This window comes from Carya illinoinensis, chromosome 6 (assembly GCF_018687715.1).
Source record: "Carya illinoinensis cultivar Pawnee chromosome 6, C.illinoinensisPawnee_v1, whole genome shotgun sequence".
NCBI classification, from domain to species: domain Eukaryota; kingdom Viridiplantae; phylum Streptophyta; class Magnoliopsida; order Fagales; family Juglandaceae; genus Carya; species Carya illinoinensis.
In genome coordinates, this window is record NC_056757.1 from 31,161,856 (window position 1) to 31,187,500 (window position 25,645).

Below are 25,645 nucleotides of genomic sequence, written 5' to 3' on the forward strand. Positions count from 1 at the left end.
TCAAAATAATAATATAACATGTATATAAGATGCTTAGGATCCTCCAATAAAATTATCAAAGTCATTGGAATAGGTTTAGACCACCAAAGAGTTAAACTTTCTCAAAACTGAAACTGTTTTTCCTCTTCCAATTTCTAAGTTTCTAAATCTAAGAAAATCTTTCATCAAAACATTTAATCATGTAAAAATCCTCAACCAATAGTCATATATACATGTTAACAATACTCCATAAAAATTTCGGACCAATATCTATCCATTAGCTTGGTCAAAAAACTCCAAACTATAACATATTCTCCAGTTTATCTCTCAGAATGACCTTTCTATAGTTTACATAATATTTGACTGACCAAATGATTTTCAAATGGGACAAATAAGATATCCATGTAAACTAGACTAAAAAAGGAACAACTTATATGAAGGAGACTTTATGATAAAACACTTACAAAAGCTTCGAAATGGGCGTGCAAAAGAACTCCTAAAAGCTGTCCGAGAGAAAGTGTTTGATATTCTTTTAAAGGAACGTGTAAATGAAGATAAGTTCGTGGGTGATGATTGGAGATGCTTATGGATGAGATAAGGAAGATGATAAGGCTGGAGTTGAGAATTGAGTGTAGTTTTCTCCTACCCAAAATATCTATAAAAGATTATCTCAAAATATTCTATCCAATAATATTTACAAAAATCAGTTTAAGATATTTTTCAAATGTGGAGTAGATTTGAAAGAATAAGGTGGTTAAAATCTTTCCATGTGTATTTTAAATCTCTATTCTTAAGATATTTTCCAAATGTGTATTTTGCTTAGGTGTCATGATCTCACACCTTGATTTGCTTCACAATTCCATCTAATGGTTTCTCTTTGTACCAAGTATCTAATACTATTCATTATGTGTGGTTAAGATCTTGCCAAGTGTCCAAATAAAATTTCGCTAACCTAATTTGGACATTTTACACTGTGATTTTGAAAACACTGCGCTTAGTTGTTTACCGAGGTTACTATTCACTCCAAAAATAAACGTAATAAACTTAGTACTGAAAAATCCTAAATATTCAATTAAGTCTAGTGGTGTAGACTATAATGTATTCTGACACTTCTAACTATCTCAAATAATTAAAATCGCATTTCTGGCACCATAGTGAGTGATAACACTAACTATGTTGACAGGCTAAAACCTATGCGATTAGTGGATTTGTGAAAGCTTATAGAGTCTTCACGAGGTTCCTAAAGTCAATAGAAATTTCACAATTGAATTTCTAGCAGGCTGTTACAGAATGTGTATGCGATTTGCCAATATTTTGGAGGCTATGGCATAGGAGTTGAAATTTAACTAACTTTTGTAAAGGAAATTGAAAGGAGAAAGTATTTTGTGCAGGAATTTGTAAATGAAAATGTGAATTGTGTATTTGTAAATGTTGGTTGTATATGAAGTGGCTGAAAAATTTGTATATAAAAATTGTAATATGAAGTGGAGCAATTGAATGCAGCAGGTAGTGTAGAAATCGGTCATGAGTTGCAAATAACTCCAATATTAGTGGATTTTTCAAGATGTATTTGATAATATTGCCTATGATATTACAACAGCTATGGTGGTTGCCTCATATAACAAGGTTGTCCACAAATATAATGGCAAAATTTTGCCTAATCATTGAGATGAGTTGACCATGGGTATAGACAATTTCCATTTCCAAGAATTCCCAAATCCGGCCAATCTTATACAAAGAGAACATGCTTTTAGGCGCAGATTTTAATTAATTCACAACTCCATAATATTCAATTGGCATTTTACAAGGCATGCATACAAAGTGTAAATGTAGGCATGTAAATGCATAAAACAACTCAAAATCAGTGGATATTACAAAGCAAGATGATATTGACAAGTACATAATCTTGGCAAGGCAATAAAATAGTCCAAAAATTTTGCCAACCTTACGGAGTGTCATGCAAAATTAATATCCACACCAAGTTGTCATAATTGTACATCTGGCTTAGGATAAGATAATGCCATTTACATCTAAAACTAATCCGATACATGAACATTTAGAACCAAGATTTTACAAGAGATAAAATCCAAAATATACAAAACAGAATACGGCCAATCCTATTCTCTAATATCCTTCTTCCCAGTTCGCCCTCTTGCTTGTTAACCATGTGCTCTCTGTCCAGTAGTCTGTCATTTTCTTTTTGAGTTTCATATTCACGCAACAGTAAAGCATCCTCCCTCTTCCGAAGTTCATTCTCTCTTGTCTTGTTTACATTCTCACGTACTACTGATTGAAATATATCTTCCCAAATGAAGAATTGACATCTTGGTTCTCCCTGTGGACAATTCAAGAATTTCAAACTCCATTAAAGGAAATTTTTCTATTTACTTTCAAAACCAATCCAAAAAAGGGGAGGTTCATTGCCGTGTAATAATTCGGACAAGCATAAAATTTCATTCTAGGATTTTTGTGGGTGTGGGAGATCTTTAATGGCGATTTCAACCCACACCAACAATTCGGTGATTCAATTTCAATATCATTAACTACAGTGGATGATGATTGACTTGATGCCATAGTTGATCTACATGATGATCATAGTAATTTATAGTCCAAAAATATTAAGCAATAAGGTAGCATTGACTACTTTTTAAGTGCAAAACAGAATTATTAATGGTTAGGATTCATTTTCATTATTATTGCAAGATAGAAGCAGAATATAAAACAGAATAAAAATAATGATTTAAACAACTCGAGCATCATATAAACCACGAGGCAAGTACAAATTTGGGTGCAACACTTTGTTCACATAAGTGTTACATAATTTTTTAAAGAAAACATGTATAAATACCGATGGGTGTAGTAGATAAAACTATAAAATGCTAATAAGCAAAAATAGATTTAAAATGCTACCAACAAGGTAATTGTATTGCATTCTGGGAATCAAAGCATATGCCATTGCCAACCTTACTCCATTCCTGCTTTCGCATACCAAAAAAAAAAAAAAAATCAAGTTATATAGAACCGAATACCAACAATATCATGAAAAAATCAAATGTGAATAAGAACGATGTTTCCTGCTTTAGCAATAGAAACATTCATCCCCAAATACAGAATGGGGCAGCAGGGTAGTAATACGTTTGTTAACTTCCCTATTATAACAGGGTTGTCCACAAACATATACCTCAAATCCACACTATCAAATATAAGAACTTAACCTGAAAACTAGTTAAAAATTTTCTACTCGGGTCAAATTCCAGGATCAATTCCAGATATCAACACAAAGCATTAATTCCAGGACTTCTAACATTACTATACCAAAACACTAGCAAATATAGGAACTTTAGAGGAAAGGAAGTAAAAAATATTAAAAACATTGAAGAATCTTGTATTACATTTATAGGATAAACCAAACCAAAAAATCTATAACCCAAAAGGCAACAGTAAACTAAACAAACTCACGGGTAGAAACATACAAGGGATTCTTGTTGTATACAAGGGATTCTAGTTGGAAGAATCTCAGATGCAGATGCTACCATCTTTAATGACAAAGGGAATGACCTCCACTTTACAACAGACCAAAACTAATTTCAGATCAGTAAACAAGACACAAATAATTCATAGCCTATGCTCCAAATATAGGCCCTGCCTCACCTGCAGTTGTAGACATGATTTATCTCAGAAATGACATAGGTCAAAATTTCTACTCCAAACCCACACCAACTCCCAAATTCACAACACATGTATATTGGCAAGGCCACAAAATATTCCTAAGATGTTGCCAACCTTACTTCCAGAAATGCAATATTATATCCACATAAAGCAACACAACACGTAGCATAACAGAAAAATTACATGAGAAAAAGTCTACATCGAAACAGAAAAATTACATGATAAGAAATTCCCAAAAAAAAAAAAAAAAACACAATGTGAAGAAATTAACAAAAATTTGCTAACATTCTCTCAGCACATCAAGTCAACCCATTTTTATACAAAACCAAACAAATGAGCAGACCTAGCCATTTCAATCCAGACATATTTTTACTTAAGATTGGGATCCTATGTAGGCATGTACGATGGAGACAGCGATTTGGCAATGCGAATTGAAAAAACAACTAAAAAACATACCTTCGACGAATCGGTCCATCGGCTTGTGGCTGTCGGAAAGAAGGGATGAAAGGGAGTGTAGGGGTGAGAGAGAAGAGAGCGGGTGAGAGTAGGGGTGAATTCGGTCCGGTCCGGTAGGTCTGCAGGGGGATTTGCGAACCGGACCGGACCAATTCGGTTCAGGGTTTTCCCACCTTGGACCGGACCGAAATGCACTAAGGACCGGTCCGGTCGGTCCCTTTCGGGGGGGTCCGGTCCGGTCGGTCCGTCGGTCCAAATATGGACCATGTGGCCCATGGGCCCAATCGGCCCAACAGTGAAATCACATAAATATTTTATCTAATTTTAAGTCAAAAAATACCTAAAAATAAAAGATTTGAATGCAAAATAAAATTAAGCATAAAAAGAAAATTATCTATATACAATAAATTTGAATAAAAGATTTTACAAGGAAAAAAAAATAAAGAAAATTGAAAAAGACCCATAAATTACAAAAAATCCATGACTTAATGTCTAAATTAATGACTTGCAAAGGACCTATGATTTCATTAAAACTTAAAGAGCACCACTTTTACATCCAAAAATAAAAAATCCAACAATTCATATCAAATCCTCACATACAAGCAATATTTTATATCAAATGAAATTTAATACATCTAATTCTATGCCAACTAAACATCCATATTTCAAAAAAAAAGGAAAAAAGTTGAAAAGTACATCTAATTCTTAACTAAACATCCAACTAAACATGCCAACTAAACATCCAAAAGTCCAAATAAAAGGGAAAAAAAAATAAAAAACCAAAAAAAGTTAAGCAAAGGACATAAAAAATATTACAATTTACAATCCATGCATCTAGGCTTTTAGCCATAATAACTAATAAAGTGATATTACGAATTACAAGTGACTAAATAATAACTAATACAAATAACAAATAACTAAGATATGATCTCTAAACGGTAAACACTTGATCCCGTCAAAGTTTTCATCACCAAACGAAATACTGCCAAATAGGACACAAAAATTCAATGAGAGACAATACAAAAGTAAAACTAAATTGGACAAGTCACAATTGAAGAAAATAATCTGAAATTTTAAATAAAACAATTTAAGTTCTCACCTCATGAATTTGCATTAGATGTAGACATTGTATTTGACGCCTCCATAGAATTTTCACCCTCCTGAGCAAGTGCTATATAGTAAAGGAAAAAAAACAATTTATATAAATTTTCACTACATATATAAATCATAAAAGTTATAAAATGAAGTAAATAATAAACATACCCATATCCAACTGCCTCTCAAAATCTTCCACATCATCCATTATAGTCCTAAGGTTGATTGAAGTAGATGAAGAACGAAGTCAATTTTGTGTACAAATGAGGCCCTCAACCATCATCGGAGATAAACTACTTTGGAAAGGATCTAGAACACGACCCGCTGTGCTAAAGCAAGATTCAGAGGCAACTGTAGAGACTGGTATTGCAAGTACATCGCGTGCAATTTTTGAAAGCACACGATATCTAAATGAGTTAACCTTCCACCAAACTAGAATGTCAAAACTTGCACTGTCTGTCTCACACTTTTCATTTAAGTATCTATCAACCTTTAACTTACTTTCAAGAGAGTCCTCCGACTGCAACCGTTGCTTAATATGGCCATTCTTTGTGCACGAACATCCACGTCTGTACTTGCGCCATCTTCACCAGTAAGATTTACATCTTCACGTGATAAACTTCTAGGCTGTTGTTGTTGTTGTAAAGAGTTGTTCACATCTTCATTTGCAAGGTATGCCTCATACATGTGGGTTAAAGTATTCTTTACTGAACAACTCAAATCAACTGCTTTTGTGGGATCATGGACATACATCACTTCCAACTCAAAGTCAAGATATCGCATCTTGTATTGAGGATCAAGAAGAATCCCAACAAACAACAACATATTCATATTATCCAAGTTGCCTCAATATTTATAAAATTTTTTCTTCATATTTTTGACCATTGATCCCACCACAAGGTTTTGATTTTGACACTCTAAATCAATTGCACCGGATATTGTAGCTAACTTCGAAAAAAAAGAGTTGCAAGTTGCATACAGACCCCCCAAAAAACGTAAAGTTGCATCATGAAATAGTTTAAGAAACTTTACAAACAACCTTGTCTTCTCCCAATCAATATTATTGGGAGGCCCCAACTTTTTTGACGTTCTCCTATTCACAACTTGCTCTACATCTTCCTCATCATCGTCATCATCATCTCCAATACTAGTAAGGAAAGCCGAATCTTCTTCTTCCAACCGTTCAAGCGCTCTTCGAAATTTTATTGCTCTCTCTAACATAAGATAGGTGGAGTTCCACCTAGTCGGTACATCTAAACAAATGCCACTTTTACACTTAATTTCTTCCAACTGTATAAATTTTTTAAACATACTCCACCTTTGAGGTGAGGATTTCACATATTTTACAACACCTCTCACCTTCGCAATAGACTCATCAAATTCCCTCAACCCCTCACGAACTATTAAGTTTAAGATGTGGGCACAACATCGAACATGCAAAAATTCATGTTCCAAAATAGTATCATTCCTATACTTGATTTTTTTCTTCAAATAAGAAATTGCACAATTATTAGAACTTGCATTATCAAGTGTGATAGTAAGATATTTTGGTCGCCCCCAATCATGCAAACACATCTCAATGGCCTTACCAAGTGTATCCCCTTTGTGATTCTCAACCAAACAAAAAGAAAGAATTCTCTTGTGTAGATTCCAATCATCATCAATAAAGTGTACAGTAAGACACATATAATTGAGATTTTGCACGGATGTCCATGTATCCGTAGTGAGGGAAATTCGTTGTCCGTGAAGAGCACTTCTCAACTTATTTTTTTCCCTCGTATACACACTAAAGCAATCCTTTGCAACCGTAACACGAGATGGAATCGTTACCCACTTAAGGCAAACAGTAAGCATAAACTTCTTAAAACCCTCTCCCTCAACAAACCTAAAGGGTAACTCATCAAGAATTATCATCTCTGCTAAGCTTTGTCTACAAGCATCAACACTGAATGCTATAGACACAAGTTCTCCACTACCACTTCCTCCATCCGCCTTCCAAGGTAGGGTAGTTTGAGACTTATCCGTCCTATTAAAAGGACATTTCTTACATTGTTTTTCAATATGATATTTCATGGACTTTGTACCGTTGGTCTTCGTATCACATACATACGAAGCAGTACAATAATTACATTTAGCCCTAGGTTTACTTGGATCACCGTTTGGTATTCTAGTAAAATGATCCCAAACCATTGACCTATGTCTACCACTTACATTGGGTGCAGGTGGAGGTAGGGCTGTACCACTTTATGTAGGCATACTTGACTCTATATCATCTGTAGTAGAGTCTTGAATCTAGTCCATCTACAAAAATATACTAGAAGTCAGTAAATGAACTTGCATAAATGTTATAAATCTGTTAAAACATCATATAAATATTTTTTGAATGTGTGTGTGTGTATATATATTTATTATAGAATGCCCCACCGACACAAACAACCAAAATATATAAAACATGTTCCAGTAACTGCCAATGCAAGCCCATTCTAGACACTTGCCACTCTTTAAATCTTGGCGGCCAGCCCACGAAACACTAAACAGGATAGATACCTTCAAAATGTAGCTTACAAGGAAAGGCCCATAAATAAAAAAATTCAAAAAAAAAAAAGCTTGCAAAGAAAGAAAACCGACTGCTAGAAATGGTAATATTTCATAGTTTTAAATGAATTTTATATGCAAGTTAGTGAAGAGATGCATTAATGATGGTAAAACCTTATACAGAATCCAGAGAAGCGTACCATAATTCCAACTGAATACTGCTGAGTGGTATGATATACTTCCATTAATGAATTAGAAAGAAAGAAAAACTAGGGTAAGAGTTGTTGACTATGATTTTTATGAGAGTTTCATTTCTGCTTGAGTTGTATTGTTGAGTTATGCTATATGCTACACTCTTATCACATTCCCATCACACTTCACTAATGTGGTTCTCTTTCCTGGCACCTCATGAATTTTGTGGCTAAATTCTCAATTGTTGTTTTTCAGAGAGACGCAATGCCTAATCCTTTATTCCAAAATGCAGGGGAGAGTTGGATTATCTGGTTGTTGACATGCCCCATGCAAGGGAGAGTTCGCATGTTTTCAAAGCTTAAGGTGACATTTCTGTTTTAAATCACTATATTTTTTATAGATATGATTCTGGATCAGTTTTTTGACATGTTTGACTCAAACTTGCAAACTTCTAGAACCACAAAAAATGGTGCAGAATGATCATTTATCTTGCAAACTTCCAAAACCACAAACTTCTAAAACTTTTATCTTGAGAAGATCATTCATCCTTATTTGAAATTGAATGATCCCCACGCTTCTTACACATAACACAAATCCATTATGAGTCTATGAGTCTTTATTTAAATGTCTAATAAAGACTGACCAGTGACCACTACTGATTTTCAATAAATGTTGTCTAACCAAAATAAGATCACGGAATACAATAAATTGTAAAAAAACATGAAGAACTCTAATTTACCAATCGTGTGCAACTTTATTGAAATAAATCAGATTATAATTGAAATAAAAACAATAAATGTTAGAGGTATTTATTAAACACTAGTATCAACACTAATTGAAGGAAACTATAGTGTATTTTCTTCAATAAATGTCCATATGCATGTATTGTTGAGTGAGTATTTAAACTACCAAACGAAAATTAGAGGTATTTATAATTATTACCTTTAGATTGATGCTCGTTGAAACGGCAAGGGCTGTCGTTGATCGTTGAACGAACCGGCTGGTTTGTGGGAAGGGTGCGACGGAGGGGCTGGTTTGTGGGAACTGGAAGGGTGCGACAGAAGGCCGAAGGTGCGACGGAAAGGGTTGTGACGGAAGGAAGGGCGATGGAAGGGGGCCAAGGGTCTGCTGTGGTCTGAGTAGAGGTCGGCCGTGTGAGGGTTAGGGCTGAAGTAATGGGGGGAATCGATAAGCTGGGGGGGAAGAAGGGTTCGGTCGAAATTTTAGGGATAAAACGGCGTCGTTTGGAGTTAAAATAATTCCAAACGGCGCCGTTTCACAGACCGGCTCCTTTTAAAAAAATAAACTGGGTTGCATGAAACGGCACCGTTTCATGCAACCCAGTTTTAATTTTCGTTTCCACTGGACCTAAACGGCACCGTTTAGGTCCAAATTTACATTAAACGGCGCCGTTTTCTATAATACCTAATATATTCATTCAATATTATTTATCTTCTTGGCATATAAATTAGAAAATATTTAAATTAATAAAACTAAAGTTAAGTAAACTAGTTGATGTAATAATGTGGATTATTTCATTAACTCAAAAAATAATTAATTAAACTTATATTGATGATGTTAATTACTAAATCATTGATTCATTACTAACTTAGAGACATAGACTTATAGTATGTCAATGAATTAATGAGCTATATTAAACTTATAGATGCAAATTTTTTTATATGATCATGAATCATGATTCATAGATGTAGATGTTAATAAACTATAATTAGTTAATGGTGAATTGGTGATAGGTTAGTTAATTGATATCATATATTAGTTCATTAAAATTTACATTAATATTTATAATTGCTTTATATTTAGTTATAAGTTACAACTTAGGTATAACTTGTTTATCTAATAACTTTAATTAGATCATAGATAATAATTATATTAATAATTAGTTAATTCACCTACTAATTAGTTAATGGTGAATTTAATCAATTGATAATAACTAAATGACATTAGTTAATTACTAGAATATTAATTTAAATTTAAAGTTTTATATTGTTAAAATTAATGGTAATATTTTAGTTGAAAATTACATAATTACTTATATAAAATAATATATATAATATATTTTAAAATAACAATTTCCATTCGGTCCGGTTCGGTCCAAAAAAGTCATAGATTGGGATCGGACCGAAAACCGAAATCATATCATCTATTGGACCGAGACCGACTGGCTCTAAGGCCGATTCGGTCCGGTCTGGACTGAATCAGTCGGTCCAGTCGATTTTTCCGGTCCGGACCGACCGGCTTTCACCCCTAGGTGAGAGATCGGTGAGAGAGAAGAGAAGGGGTGAGAGAGGGAGAGGGAGAAGAAGAGGAAATTTTCTATCTGGACAAGAAATTTTCTAGGCGAGTGATGAATAAATTTTCTCGGCGTGCTGAAGAAATTTTCTCGGTGTGCGTTTGTGGTTCTAGCTGGAGAAAAAATTTTCTAGGATTCGGGTGAGAAAGAAGGGGTGAGATAGAAGAAGAAGAAGCCGTCGACTGAGAGGGAGGAGTTGAGCAAGAAATCAGAGATGGTCTGAGGGAGAGCCAAACGGCGTCGTGAGAGGGAGGAGGACTAAGGGAGAGCGTTCGGAGATGGTCTGAGGAAAATGAAGCGTTCGGAGATGGGTCTGAGGAGAATGACGTTGGGTTTCACTGACTGATTTGAAATTGGGTGAAAAAATTGTGATGTGGCTCCGGACCGGGTTCGGCACGTAAGGAGTGCGGAGTGCGTTTGAGAAACCGGAGGTTGAGTAGCTTTTTTGTAAATGAGTATGCGAATCCTCAGGGAACGTTACATGGAACAAACGAGCGGAAGCAAGCTCACCAAAGCTCTTCTCAAGAACACTAACAATCCTAAACTAGCATGGCACCTCTTCAAGCGCATTCTCTCCTCTCCCTCTTTCTCAAATCACTGTCTTCGATCCATAACCGTCATCGCTCGTATCCTTATTCGTGAACAAATGCACCGCGAAATCTATAGCCTTCCCGAACTCCTTGAGTCGCAACCCGTCGAAACGTCTCACCCTTGTCTCCTTTCCCTCGTGCGAGTCTTGGCCAAATCGGGTCTCGTTGATGAGGCTGTTTCCCAATTCAAATCGCTTCGAACCCGGTTCCCGGAAAAGCCTCCTCCCATATCTTTGTATAATTTGCTTCTTCAGTCCTCCTTAAAGGGAGACCGCGCGGATTTTGTGTCATGGTTGTACAGGGATATGATTGTCGCTGGGATTAACCCGGAAACATATACTTTTAATCTTTTGATATGCGCACTGTGTGACTTGGGTCTTATTGAAGTGGCTCGGGAGGTATTTGATAGAATGTCTGAGAAGGGTTGTCAGCCAAATGAGTTCACTGCTGGGATTTTAGTTCGTGGGTATTGTAGAACCGGGCTTGCTACCCAAGGCTTGGAGCTTTTAAATAAGCTGAGGAATTATAATGTTTTTCCCAACAGGGTTGTATACAATACTTTGATATCTAGTTTTTGTAGAGAAGGTAGGACTGATGAAGCTGAGAAATTAGTGGAGAAAATGAGAAAGGATGGTATCCTTCCAGATGTTGTTACTTTTAATTCTAGGATTTCGGCCCTTTGTGGGGCAGGGAAAATCCTAGAGGCTTCTAGAATTTTTAGAGATATGCAAATTGATGAAGAATTGGGGTTGCCTCGGCCAAATATCGTAACTTATAACTTAATGCTCGAGGGGTTTTGCAAGGAAGGGATGTTGGAGGAAGCAAAGACCCTGTTTGACTCTATGCAAAATGTTGATGATTTTATAAGTTTGGAGAGTTATAATATATGGTTGTTGGGTTTGGTTAGAAATGGGAAGCTGTTAGAGGCGCGATTGGTTCTAAAAGAGATGGTGGATAAGGGCATTGAACCCAATATCTACTCATACAACATTGTGATGGATGGGCTATGCAAAAATGGGATGCTCTCTGATGCAAGGATGGTTCTGGGCTTGATGAAATGTAGTGGTATTCCCCCAGATACAGTAACTTATGGTACTTTACTACACGGGTACTGCAAGAAGGGGAAGATATCTGAAGCCAATAATACTCTTCATGAGATGATGAGTTGTGGTTGTTTCCCAAATACCTATACTTGCAACATTTTGCTGCACAGCCTATGGAAAGAGGGGAGAACATCGGAAGCAGAGGAATTATTAAAAAGGATGAACAAGAGAGGTTATGGCTTAGATACTGTGACATGCAATATTGTGATTGATGGTCTGTGTAATATTAAGAAATTGGACGAAGCAATTGAAATTGTGAATGGGATGTGGACTCATGGAAGTGCTGCTCTTGGTAACCTGGGGAACTCATTTATCGGCCTAGTTGATGATAATGGTAATGGGAAGAAATGCATGCCTGATTTGGTCACCTACTCAACAATAATTAGTGAGTTATGCAAGGCTGGGAGGCTTGATGAAGCTAAAAAGAAGTTCACTGAGATGTTGAGGAAAAACTTGCTTCCTGATTCTGCGGTTTACGATATTTTTATATATACTTTCTGCAAACAAGGAAAGCTATCATCCGCATTTCGAGTTCTGAAAGACATGGAGATAAATGGCTGCAACAAGACCCTTCAAACTTATAACTCATTGATCCTGGGCCTAGGAAGTAAAAGTCAAATATTTGAAATATATGGGCTGATGGATGAGATGAGAGAAAGAGGAGTTTCTCCAAACGTTTGTACTTACAATAATATAATCAGCTGTCTCTGTGAAGAAGGGAGAGTCCATGATGCCACCTCTCTTTTAGATGAAATGATGCAAAAGGGCATCTCCCCTAATATATCTTCATTCAGAATATTAATCAAAGCTTTCTGCAAGCTGTGTGATTTCACAGTAGCAAAGGAGATATTTGAGATTGCTCTGAGTATATGCGGCCACAAAGAAGCCTTATATAGTTTGATGTTTAATGAGTTGCTTGCTGGAGGTGAAGTTTCTGAAGCTAAAGAGCTGTTTCAAGCTGCATTGGATAGGACCTTCGATGTGGGGAACTTCTTATTTAAGGATCTTATTGACAAACTCTGCAAGGACGAGAAATTAGAGGATGCTAGTGCAATTCTTCATAGGATGATTGATATAGGATATGGATTTGATCCTGCATCTTTCATGCCAGTGATTGATGGCCTGGGTATAAGGGGAAACAAGCACGAAGCTGATGAACTTGCTGAGAGGATGATGGAAATGGCTTCAGAAGGTAGGGTGGAAAATAAGGTCTATCGAAATCAGTGGCAGAGAGTCCGAGGAAAACCCAAGAAACATGGGGCAAGTGATTGGCAGACCATACTTCACAGGTAAATGATTGGACAAGACTCATTTGTGATTTATTTCTTCTTTCTTTTCTTCTTTGATCTCATTGGTCTTGTGATTTATTTGCACTAAACTTGGAACATGTTGAGTTCATTTATTCATTTGTTAAGAATAAGCTTTAAAAACTGCTTTCTGCATTAATTTACCTGATTTCCTGTATTAAGGAATTCATATTATCTACTTATATTAAAAACTTATCCATATTCTTATAAACAAGTATATCAGGGCAGTGTGATGGTCTGTGGAGCTCCTATTTTGTAACGACTGCATGATGGTGTTTATCACCAGCTGGCATCAACATGTGGTACATTTGATTCCTTGGTTACTGATTGTCAACATGTGCTCCAATTAGATGATTTGCAATTCCAAGCTACGAACGCATTTAAAAAAAAAAAAAAAAATCCAAGTTACGAATGTTACGGGGAAGTTACCACCCACACACGAATTCTGAATATACCGATTCTAGCAAACCAAAAAGATATTATTATCTTAAAATTTCAATCTTGTTGTGATGGAACTAGGTGTAACTTACCCCCTCTTATCTTATAACTACCTTTGAATTCATTGAGCTTGCTGACTTTGTATCTGCTTTGTATTCTTTCACAGAGATGATGGCAGTGCAATTACATTGAAAGCTCTTAAGCGGGTACAGAGAGGCTTGGGTCAGGGTAGTATATCAAGTTTGCAGCCCCATAAAAATCAAGTTCTTGATTATTAGGATGCTGATGATTGACTTTAACTCTTGGGGGTCAATGCTACATATTTTAAACTAGATTATCGGGGGTCTTTTCTAGACACACTGGACTCAAGGTGGGGATGGTTCCGACATATGAATACAAAGCAGATGATAATTTCAAGGAAGCTTTTCTAAAAGCATATAAGATTGCATGTGTGCAGAAGACTTCAGTGGCCTATCTATTGGGATCCTTTAGTCGCTCCCCTCAGTGGAACTTCAATTTCTTCAAAGTGGCTTATCATTGGGAAGTCTTCACAGAATTTGTTAATATATTGTTCTGTGCTAGATTAAGTGATGGAAGTGTAGATAAGACCATTTCGAGGCCTTCAAAGAAAGGAAGCTTGCTGTCTGCTCATTTTATCTGGTCCTCACAACTCATGATTGTAATTCCTTTCCTTGGAAGAGTATTTGGAGGACTAAGGTGCTAAAAGCATCTTTTTTGGCCTGCCAACTTATTTATAGAAGATTCTCACCTTGGATAATCTAAGGAAATGCCAGATTACTGTAGCTGATTGGTGTTCTGTGTGTAAAAGTGGTGGGGAATTTGTAGATATCTTGCTACTGTATTGCGAGATTGCTAGAACTCTGTGGAATGATCTTTTTGTTAGAGTTGGGTTTGCAAACTAGAGAGGATTATATGACAGTTCACAACTTGTAGTAGTGTGGAAGATGTCACCAATATGCTCACTGTGGTGCATTTGGAGAAAAAGGAATGATAGAATAAACATTAATGGACTAAGTTTCCATGATGTCCTTATATATTTTTTAAAATTTAATTGGGTTTTCTCCTATATACATCTTGTAAACTTTGATTGCCTGTATAAAAAACTGGACTATAGGAATAGCATAATGTTTAATATTGAAGCCATCAGAAGGATCAAATACCTCTGTTTTGGTACCTCAGGTATGATTATGGTTTTTGTTTCGACTTCTCTTTCATTTGGGTGCCAAATAGTAAGAAGAAAGATTTGAGCCCAATAATTAGTTCTATAGACGGTAAATGTAGGCTTTTATTGGACTAGTTTGGTGTCATCTCCCACTAGCTCACTAAACAGAAAAGTCAAGTGCTTAATATGGTCCTAATAATTTCATAACTCATTTATTCCATCTAGAATCCCCATGGATCTTAAAGAATAAGATCCAATATTGGTTTAAAAACTAAACAAAGAAGTGAACAGACTAATGTGATCATCATCAACAGTCTCCAATTGACAAGCTGGTGTTTTAACAACTTAGAACCCAGAATCCCTGAATAACATCTTATATATGTTCCTGAAAAACGACATAATTAAGTAGCTAAACCGATCGAAACTGGTGATGGTGTTCAAGACAGATAACTGCTACCAAAGGGACTTCCGAGATATGGATTAGAAGCATGCTGAAGGGAGAGTTTGAGTGTGTGACTTTGAGATGCTCTGAATATGTGTATGCACTCCTGAAAATCAGCATCGCATTCCAAAAGAACCCAGTACTCACGATCATCGTCCAAATACATGAGATCCACTCTACTGATATCATCTAGATTGAGTCTCCTTGCAATCTCTAGCTGCAAATCTCCAAAAGTCCAATTTGGTTGGAATCTAAACCGGATTTTTTCATCACCAAAAGTAGCTTTAACTCTAAAAGCACCAGTACCGCCATCTTGAGAATTATGGCTGCTGCTTTCTGGTGAAATGGGTAGAGTCTCAAGATCAGGAAGCCCGCCAAAAGATTTGAGGCATTCGGCTAAGGGGAGAAGGTTCTGTTCGTGTCGATTCAAGGTATGTAAGTCTGCATCACTGCAAGTCATAGGCAGCAATCCACCAGGGTTCTCTCTCATTATTAATATATCTGCATTACTCAAAGCATTGATGGGTGTTCTATGTTGCTGTGCTCCAGTACTGGCACAAAAGCTACTGGGACCAATGGTCTGGCCGCATGAAGAAGGCAGGGATTTTGAGTGAGTACCGGACCCATGGTTAAGTAAACCACTCTCTGGTATAGGGTTTGATTGCTTTGAGTTGTCATTGATTTTCATTGACGAGAAAGAGCCATTTCCAGGGGAGTTCAATTCTGGGAAGTTAGTGTAGAAAGACCTGATTTGAATTGCACCCTCAGCTCCTTGAACTGAGTCGATTACACTCTGGAGTTTCCTCAGAGAGTGGCCTACCTTCTTGATCTTTCGAGATGGCCATCGTGTAATCCCGTGTTGCCTGCATATCCTTTTCAGGGTAGTCGGGCACACTGCAACCCAAAGAAAATGCTATATATGAGCAACATGTAATACTTGAACTGGCAGATACATATTGAGTTGATTAAGGTTTTGAGTTCTTTCGTGTTATGGTAAAGGCAGCTCAAGAAAATTCTATAGAAAACTTGATCACTCCTAATGTTTTTTCATTAGAAATTCAAGTAATTTCAGTTCCATGAATTACATCATCTAAATTAGAAATAAAACTAGTACTTCTGACTTTACTAGTGATGGATATTTTCCTACCACCAATACTTTTAGCAGCATCTTTGAGGCTTCCTGCAAAGTATTGCCGGAGAACTGACAAGTTAATGATAGTCTTCTCTGTCTTGGTCCTCTTCTTCTCGCCTGTTTTTCTACCACTTGAACGCTGCCCGCCATAAGAATAAGAACCTCCACCACCATCCACACTACCTTTGGACCCAGAACTTTTCTGAAGTTGCCCAAATTCTGACAAGCCCTGCCCATTGAGTGATGCCCCCTGAGTGTTATCCCAGTGAGTTGTCACCTTGAATGCCTCCTTGGGATCTTCTTCTTGGTACTCCAAGGAGATAGAGACGCCTTTGCCTTTGTGCTGGACCTCCGTCATGCGGGCAATCCATGATGACTCTTTCGAGCAGGCTTCTTTCAGAGGGGAAGATACTGATTTCTGCGGTTCTTCTTTCTTAATTCCAACATCTGAAGCAATCACCACTTCCTCAACTGAGTATATGACTTCTACCTCATCGAGTTCTTTCTCTATTACAGCATGCAAATTCCTGCAAGCCTGTTTTAGAACAATGGACAATGAGTTGAGCATCTGCTTTTGTTCTTCAGTATCATGGCAATCCTTTGGTAAGAAAAACTCCAACAAAAAATCTGCTGAGCCAGTATAGAGGCTGCGGAAGGGGATTGCTACAGCAGCACGCAATCCAAACATCCTAGCATGGTGAGAGAGAGGATATTCTGTCTTGCTAAAGGCAGTCATATCAGTTGCAAAACATGGTTTGGTTGTGGTGAATGCAGTCCCGACAGTTCCCTGACCTCGAAATAGGTGGTACTCGGAGCAGGCTTCATGGAAGCCCAAAACTTCTGCATCAGACACAAAGCAAGCCGTATCCACAGTTGAAAGACAATGAGCATAATTCTCATCAGATTGCCGGCATCCATCTTTACCTTGTTGGAGACAAGGGGCCCAAGTTAGAGCTAAAGGCAATCTATGTGCCTTGCAAACAGTTGCTAAAACCTCTAATATCTCAGCCAATGCTGCTTGGTACAACTCGCCATAATTATAAGCCTGTTGCAGATTTATATAAGATGGATGATGCTGGGAATAATTTACAAAGTTGAAATACTCGAAAAATCCTATTGTTAACCGATAACGTCCTCTTACCTTTACACTTGGGGGGCTGAAGAATTGATAACTCCGAAGATCAACAGCCTGCAAAATGAAAATGTACTACTTGTAAGAAGAAAAAATGAAAGATATTTGCAATAATTGCAGTTACTCACGTATTAGTACTTGAGTGGTAGATCGAATAACCAAAGACATAAAAATCAGAACAACGAAAAGATGGAGGAAAAAAAGAAAAGAAAAAGAACGTACTTAGATAAAGCAACCGCATATTGCAGTTCATTCAACAGATCATTTAATCAGTAGTTTGGTTGCCAAGAAAATAAACTATTCCTAGCTAGATTAAACAATCATAATTTTGTTTATTTACGTTTAAAATAATTTAAAAGGCCATATCACGAATAAATATGGGAGAATTTAGAATTTAAAAAAAAAATTAAAACCCCATGTATTCTTTCTTATATATCTAACTAATTATTACAATATTTAGTAATATTCGAATAATAGCAGACTCAGAATCGAAAACTCCACAACGAAGATATATATCATTAGGTAAAAGGAATGACTGGTTCTACCGCCACACATGCGGATCCTTGCAGTGCAATTTTTATTTTATTTTTTCTTAATGTATTTTTTTAATATATATATTTTTTAAAATCACAACATCATTAAAAAAATAATTTTTTTAATTAAGTTAAAAAAAAAAAAAAAAAAAAAAAAAAAAAAAAGAAAAACTGTCGAGATCACATGTATAACTTCAGTACTACTATTTCTGAAGAGGAATAGACAACATTAATTATAAATGGAAATTGCATAGCATCGATCGTCACAATTGTCTTGTACTATTCTACTATGCACATACGTCTAAACCCGTAAATTAGAAGCTCAAAGATTATCTATAAATAATAATAAAAAATGATAGTCACAATTTTAATATCGATAAGCAGATCTGCTGCACTTCGGCAATTGACTATCGACACATACGCGTCCCACCAAGTAACTTCCCAACCACCGATTACCTGGATAAAGTGGAACCGCGGCAAAAATCTCGATGTGTGACGCTCACGCTTGGCTTGTATTACGTGCCACAGCGTCATAATGCATCCTTAAGTTACAGGCACCGCAGCTTGAGGCACCGCATTAGTAGATTCTTTACCTCAAGATCTTTAAGATCTTTCCCAACCCATCTCACAATGGCGTGTGGTTTCAACATGCCACCACAGTTTCTTCACCCCTAGCAATCCAGTTCATCTGATGTCTATCTTTTTATTATATTTATATTTTTCCTAATTGATGATTTTGAAAAAGGGAATATAAGTCTTTTCAGAAAATATCTCAAAATAATAAATTGCAGTGCACCTTTAGCTTCCACTGCCTCGAGCAATGGCTACATAGCTCGCACGACTATGTGAACTGCAAAAGACCATCATTTAAGATGCTGCCTTCTTTGCAGGCTGATATGGGTGGGGAGGGACCAAGTACTTGGTCTTAAAACCTTTTTTTTTTTTAATACTTTTTCGCTGTGGTTGTTGTAATGGGATATTTTTTGAGCCGGTAAACTCTACCCCTCTTCATGTATATCGTTTCCCTTTTTTTAATGAAATATTTTCTTGCTTAAAAAATAAATAAAAAAAAGGATGGATGCAAGCTGGCTTCGCATCTTCAAACAGGAAAAGCTAGGAATTAAAATAAGCTAGATGGTGCACTCTTGGTTGGACAATATTCCAACCAACTCTTAAATCATTTGAAGCTAGAATTAATATTGTTTAATATAACACGGACGTGGCTTATTAATAATAATATTTTATTTCAACTTCATGCTACTTAATTAATGGATATATATATATATATATATATATAATATTTATATTAAAAAAAAGAAGAAGTCCAGGTAAGAATTTGGAGCTAGAATGAAGAAGAAGAAGAACCTCAAGATCAGCTTGGCAGACGTTTTCATGAAGTTCTGGGAGATGGTTGATGTTTTGATGATCATCAGTTGTGGCAATCTCAACAACACCCAAGCAAGTTCCACTCCCTCGTTCGAGAACAGGAAGGGCAAGAAAGCCTCGAACGCCGCAGTATTGCTCATGTGCATAGTTATTTATATGTGGGTATTCGTCTCTTTTGAAGAAACGAACATCAGGAGTCCATTCAGGCAACTTTTCCCAGAAAACCCTGCCAGGCAACCCTGCAGATTCCTCTATATCTTCCTCAACTGCAAACTGATATGCCCTAGAAACATCTCTGTAATTCGCAAGGCTCTTGCAGTTAGCACCAAAGGAGTATGGCTGATCCTGAGTGGTGAGGAAATATCTGCCTCCCGATGATCTCCTTATTGGCACCCATATCTGAATAAACACATTCATGTTCTTTGTAAATCCTGTCAAGTATCCAACTGCCAGAATTAGTCTCTCTTTCACTGACGAACAGGGTCCCGGATTAGCCCTTGGCCCAATCCACCATCTCCTGATCCCAAGCTCAGTACTGCCTTCTACAAGAATACCTTCAGATTCGGGAAAAGTTCCTTCGGTGAATTCTTCTTGGTAGATTTGCTGGCGGTACTGGTTGATGCTGAGATGACTGATAGAGTTTGTTTCCAAAGGAGGCAAATAATGATGTGAAGGGTACTCATGATTGAAAGCTCGGGCGGAAGCTGGTAGGGGGCCTGGAGGGAAAAGGTTTAAGTCCCCAGCGGTCTCCAACCAGCATCCATCAAACAAAAGTTCATCCATGAAACCCAATTCTGTGTTACTGATATTACTCTCAGAGAAGTTCACGGATGTGGTGGAGTTGGACGTAAAGGCACCATATTCCATGTTAAATTCCCGCTCGATTTCCATATCCGACTACTGTATTTGGTTTGAAAACACTCACGACCCGATCGATACACGTAAAGATGAAATACAGAAAGATCAGGAGCTTCCAGGAAATGTTACTTTTGCCTGAGTCCCGGCCAGAAACTGCATGTAGCATTAACTTCTTAGATAGAAATTATAAACCAGATGCAGAGAAGGCTACAAGTTTCAAATACCAATTCAAGACCCAACTTGATCATCATCTCATGTTGTGATGTCTAGAAATTAAGTATATTTTATGAACAATCAAGACACAAAAAGAAACATGAAAGAAGGTTCCTCATTCTTTGTTATATATATATATATAGAAGATATAAAAACAAAAAATACAAGAAGCTAGCTGTGACGAAACGGAAAAGATCGAAAAAGCAACTCACAATATTATTACTTTGTTGAACTTCTTGTAAACCTCGATCGGTCTTTGAGCATCAAGCATGCATGGAATTATGTGTCAGGCCACTACTTCTTATAGTACTATATATATGCGCGCGCGCCCCGTCGAGTCAGAAGAATCCAGCTAGCTAGCAACAGTACATGATGATAAACAGCAACGATTTTGGTAGCTAGACTGATCATCAGGAAATTAATCAATATCGGTACTACCTCCGTATGTACGTACGTAGTACTTGTTGCCTTTGTGGAAAAGGAAATATGCATGCTGGTTAGAAGTTCTCCCGGTCGATCTAGTTTTGATTCAACTACTATATATTAATAATGCCTCAAGCTAGCTAAGTGATCTGTGCGTACTGCTTGTCTTGAGAATCTCCTACCAGAAATTAGACATTAATTAGAAGAATCTCCTGTGCAGTTTACTTTTTGGATGGTTCAAACACTTTGCCATGATGATGTATTTCTGCTAATGACATAAAATATATATTTATGAATCAAATAAAATATTAATGCAGTTTGAGAGGGACCTATATATAATATATATAATTATTAATTTGATTAGTCATTGAAAATGACATCCAAATTATATATATTTTTAAAATAAAAGGTATCATGACTAAACTAATTATATATATATATATTTAAAAATTATATATATATATATTTAATCAACTGATCCCCATTAATTCATGAAAGTTGCTAATTAAAAAGTATTATAAATTCTTTGTAATACTCATCCCGGCCGCCACCAGTACTTTCGTACATATATATATATATATATATATATTAATATATACAATATAGAGTTTTTCTGCATGCAAGCGAATCTGTGAGCATACTAATCTGCATATCAATACTGTTGCATTTATATGTAAAATTTAAATTGACCAAATTTTCATTAAAATCCTACTTTCTAATCAATCATGTTAGATGAGTGCGCATATTGATACACAAAATTACTTACAACCAAATTTTACATATATATATATATATATAATATATGTATGTATGCGTCATTGATCATGTCATTGATCATCATGTATTAATATAAGCGGCGAATCGTTATCACAAATCAACCTAAATTTATATATATATATAGACTCATTTGCATGCGTACTCGATTCTAAACACAAAGTGACGTTATTGTATATATATATATATGTTAGTTAATCAGAAACTTCATCCATATATATTTTATTTTATTGTACATCTAATTATTATATACAATATTAATGAATATGTTTGAGGCTGACCCTGCATCCACTTACACCCTCCTGCCTGTATATATATAATATGTTTGATAATGAACCAATTAATTAATGATTTCACCTCTGATATGACGTTGGTTTCTTGTCAGATACGATGAATTATTTGCAGTTAATTGAGAAGAAAAATGATAGTTGCGGCAAACTTCCTGTAATTATTTAAAAAAAATAAATAATTATGAAATTTATATGAAAAAAATTAATTTTTAATAACAAATCTCATTTTTCACGACAACTGGATGACGCTTATGTATTTCACGAATATATATATGTAGCATTATTCAATTGACAATTGACAGGCGGTCGTCGAAACAAAAACATACACGTACTCCATGTTTTTGTTTCGGTTTTGTTTTCAATGTTTTCGAGGATAATTTGGTCCCTTAATCAATTTGATGTTTTTAAAACCAGATATTGCATAAGGCTTCAAGTTTCAAAAACGAATTCAAGACGTACCCGGCCAACTTGATCATCTGTTGTGATGTCTGCAGTCCGGACTCTATATCTTCTTCATATAAATATATATATATATATATATATATATATATATATGTGAAGAAGATATAGAAACAAAATTTAATACAAGAAGTGAAGAAACAGGTTAATGGAAGAAAAAGCAACTCATAATACCATTGGAGAGGCTCTTTTATATATCTTCACAATTAGACTGGTCCAACTATACCAAATAAGGTGCATACGTGAGGCCTAACGAGTTAAAAGACTGCAGGCATACTATATGCTCGCCACCTTGAGATCGCACTGCCTAATGAGATTAATATGGTAACCGTACTTTTGAGGAATCAGTGAAATATTTGTGATATTTGTTATCGATATGTGAATCCTTTCATTCTTAATTAAATAAATCTCGGGAATTTGATAATTGAGTCATTAAGATTTGCATAAAGAATGGAACTATCCTTAATGACAATATTAATCCACGTCTATATAAAGAGTTAATATTAGCAATCTAAGGTAACTTTTGATCCCTTATGATTGCAAGGTAATATGTATATATATTTTTAACTTAGACATTGGAGATGCACCAGGCACTAAAAGTCACCATATTTTCTTATCATAAATTAGCGGGCGAGATCAATTGGTAGTGAAACATGTCCAAAACAATTACTTTATCAAACTTTCTTAATTGTAAACCTCGATCGGTCTTTGATGAAGCATATATATCAGAAGAATGATCTAGCAATACATGATGATCAACAACGTCAAATATATTTGGTAGACTACTGATCAGGAAATTAATTAAGATCAGTAGTGCTTGTTGACGCCGGCTAGCTAGCTAAGTGTTTCCTTCTTATATATATATATATATGGACATTAAAGAAAATACATATGCTGTTGATCTCCCGCATGACCGGTACGTACGTTTTGATTCAACTACGTACGTACTATATATTATTGCCTCAAGCTACGGACGTACGTACGTGATGATCTCTGTGACTCTGCGTGCAGTCTTTAATTGAGAATCTTCTATGTGCGTACTGCGTACTTAAACATGATCCCAGAAATCAAACAACGTTAGAAGAAAGGCACACAGACATTAATCTCTCCGGCTGTTTACTTTTTGCATATATATGGTTTAAACAATTTGTCATGATCATCAATTTCTGTTAATTAATTAGTGCTCGATCGGATTTCCCAAAATATAATATTAACATCATGCCCTCGTACGTTAGTTGTTGTATCCATATTGTGGTTACGTACCTCAACTCTCTCTCTCTCTCTCTCTCTCTCTCTCTCTCTCTCTCTCTCTCTATATATATATATATAGATATATGAATAAATATTAATCCGTGCTTTGATCATCATAATATAACACGTAAAATATCAGGAAATTCACATTTTTTTGAGTTGTGTCACAAACTTTCACTTCAATTATATATAATGGTCTATATATTATAATGAATTATACGTGTACACTATCGTGCAAGTTAATGCAGTTTGAAAGGGATATATATATAATTATTATAGTAATTAAGCAATGAATTTGATTAGTCAATATTGAAAATGTATGACATTCAAATTATATGTATATATATTATTCAAATAAAAGGTATCATGACTAAACTATTTATAATTAATTAATGAGAGTTGGTAATTAAAAAGTGTTAATTCTGTGTACTGATACGCCGCAGTAGGCCACTTTCGTGCATATTATATGCGTCGTGATCTAATATAAGCGGCGAATTGTTATATATGTACACATCAACCTAAATTATATATAAACTCACTTGCGTCGTTACAAGAAATCTAAGATTTTTCCAGGGAGCACCTTCATGGCAAAAGGCCGTCTTTTTGTAGAAAAAAACTGTACACAACAATTTAATTTGTTCTTGGAAGCCTTGTGGCATATACGTCCTGAAAAAAAGGTATTTTTCTCCACAGGATGCGTCGTCGATTCCACACAAAAACTCATCTTTTATATATATATATATATATATAGCAGTGCTACTCTGCCACCTGAGTAGCATTATTTATTATTATTGTTAGTACATTTTGAACTTTTTTTCATAGTTTTTAATATTTTTCAATATTTTTAAAAAATAAAAAAATAAAAAAAAAATATACTTAAAATCACTTTCTTAATCATTAAATAAAAAAAAATTAGAATGATAAGCGGTACACTTCGGACAGAAAATAGTATTTATATATATATATATATATATATTAATTATGTTAATTAATCAGAATCTTCATTCATTTGTATTATAACAATATTGAATATGTTTGAGGCTGACCCTTCATTCACTTCCAATTCCTCCATATATATATATATATATGTTTGATAATGAACCAATTAATTAATGACTTCACCTCTGATCTCACGTTGGTGTCTAGTGCTCAAACATGATGAATTATTTGCAACTAATTAAGAAGAGAAATGATAGTTGCAATCATGAGTGTAAACGTTATGTAATTATTTTGAAAAAAATGTAAATAATTACGAGGTTCACATGAAAAAAATTTAATTTTTTAATAGTAAATCTCACTTTTTTTAAAATAACTGCACGACTCTTACGCATTCCACGAGTATTATATGTAGCATTACTCAATTAACAATAGGCTGGGTCATGTGTGCCAGAGGGAATTCAGGTTTTTGCTTGGTTCTGTTTTTCAATGTTTTCGAGGATAATTTGGTCCCTTAATTTGATGTAATTTTTGAAACCAGATATTGCAGAACGCTTCAAGTTTCAAAAACCAATTCAAGACGTACCCGGCCAACTTGATCATCTGTTGTGATGTCTGCAGTCCGGACTCTAAACCATGACTAAGATTTAAGTATATTTTATGAACAATCAAGACACAAATAGAAACATAAAAGAAAGTTTCTCATTCTTATATATATATATGAAGAGGATATAGAAACAAAAATTAATACAAGAAGTGAAGAAACGGATTAATGAAAGAAAAAGCAACTCACAGTATTACTGGATAGGCTCTTTTATCTTCACAATTAGATTGGTCCAATTATACCAAGTAAGGTGAATACGGGAGGGCTAAAGAGTTAAAAGACAACGGGCATACCACACGCTCGCCACCATGAGATCGCACCGCCTAATGAGATTAATATGGTAACCGTACT

General features: G+C 35.5%; 2 protein-coding genes across 2 annotated transcripts; one reads left to right on the forward strand and one right to left on the reverse strand.

The window, feature by feature from the left end:
- Positions 1 to 10,232: 10,232 nt before the first annotated feature.
- Positions 10,233 to 14,765, forward strand: LOC122313781 (pentatricopeptide repeat-containing protein At2g17140). Its single transcript, XM_043129004.1, has 2 exons — positions 10,233 to 13,222; positions 13,845 to 14,765. Exons 1-2 carry the CDS (start codon positions 10,692 to 10,694, stop codon positions 13,954 to 13,956), a joined length of 2,643 nt encoding a protein of 880 aa, XP_042984938.1. The 5' UTR covers positions 10,233 to 10,691; the 3' UTR covers positions 13,957 to 14,765.
- Positions 14,766 to 15,064: 299 nt separating this feature from the next.
- Positions 15,065 to 20,485, reverse strand: LOC122313782 (protein NLP2). Its single transcript, XM_043129005.1, has 4 exons — positions 19,466 to 20,485; positions 17,577 to 17,624; positions 16,451 to 17,480; positions 15,065 to 16,197 (listed from the first exon to the last, which is right to left on the reverse strand). Exons 1-4 carry the CDS (start codon positions 20,375 to 20,377, stop codon positions 15,299 to 15,301), a joined length of 2,889 nt encoding a protein of 962 aa, XP_042984939.1. The 5' UTR covers positions 20,378 to 20,485; the 3' UTR covers positions 15,065 to 15,298.
- Between the last annotated feature and the right edge of the window lie 5,160 nt (positions 20,486 to 25,645).

Excerpts from the sequence above, each read along its gene's own strand:
- LOC122313781 (XM_043129004.1), top strand. The coding sequence starts at position 10,692 with ATGAGTATGCGAATCCTCAGGGAACGTTACATGGAACAAACGAGCGGA. Across the intron at positions 13,223-13,844 it reads TGGCAGACCATACTTCACAG|AGATGATGGCAGTGCAATTA; the intron begins GTAAATGATTGG and ends ATTCTTTCACAG.
- LOC122313782 (XM_043129005.1), bottom strand. The coding sequence starts at position 20,377 with ATGGAAATCGAGCGGGAATTTAACATGGAATATGGTGCCTTTACGTCC. Across the intron at positions 17,625-19,465 it reads TCTGCCAAGCTGATCTTGAG|GCTGTTGATCTTCGGAGTTA; the intron begins GTTCTTCTTCTT and ends TTCATTTTGCAG. Across the intron at positions 17,481-17,576 it reads TCAGCCCCCCAAGTGTAAAG|GCTTATAATTATGGCGAGTT; the intron begins GTAAGAGGACGT and ends AATCTGCAACAG.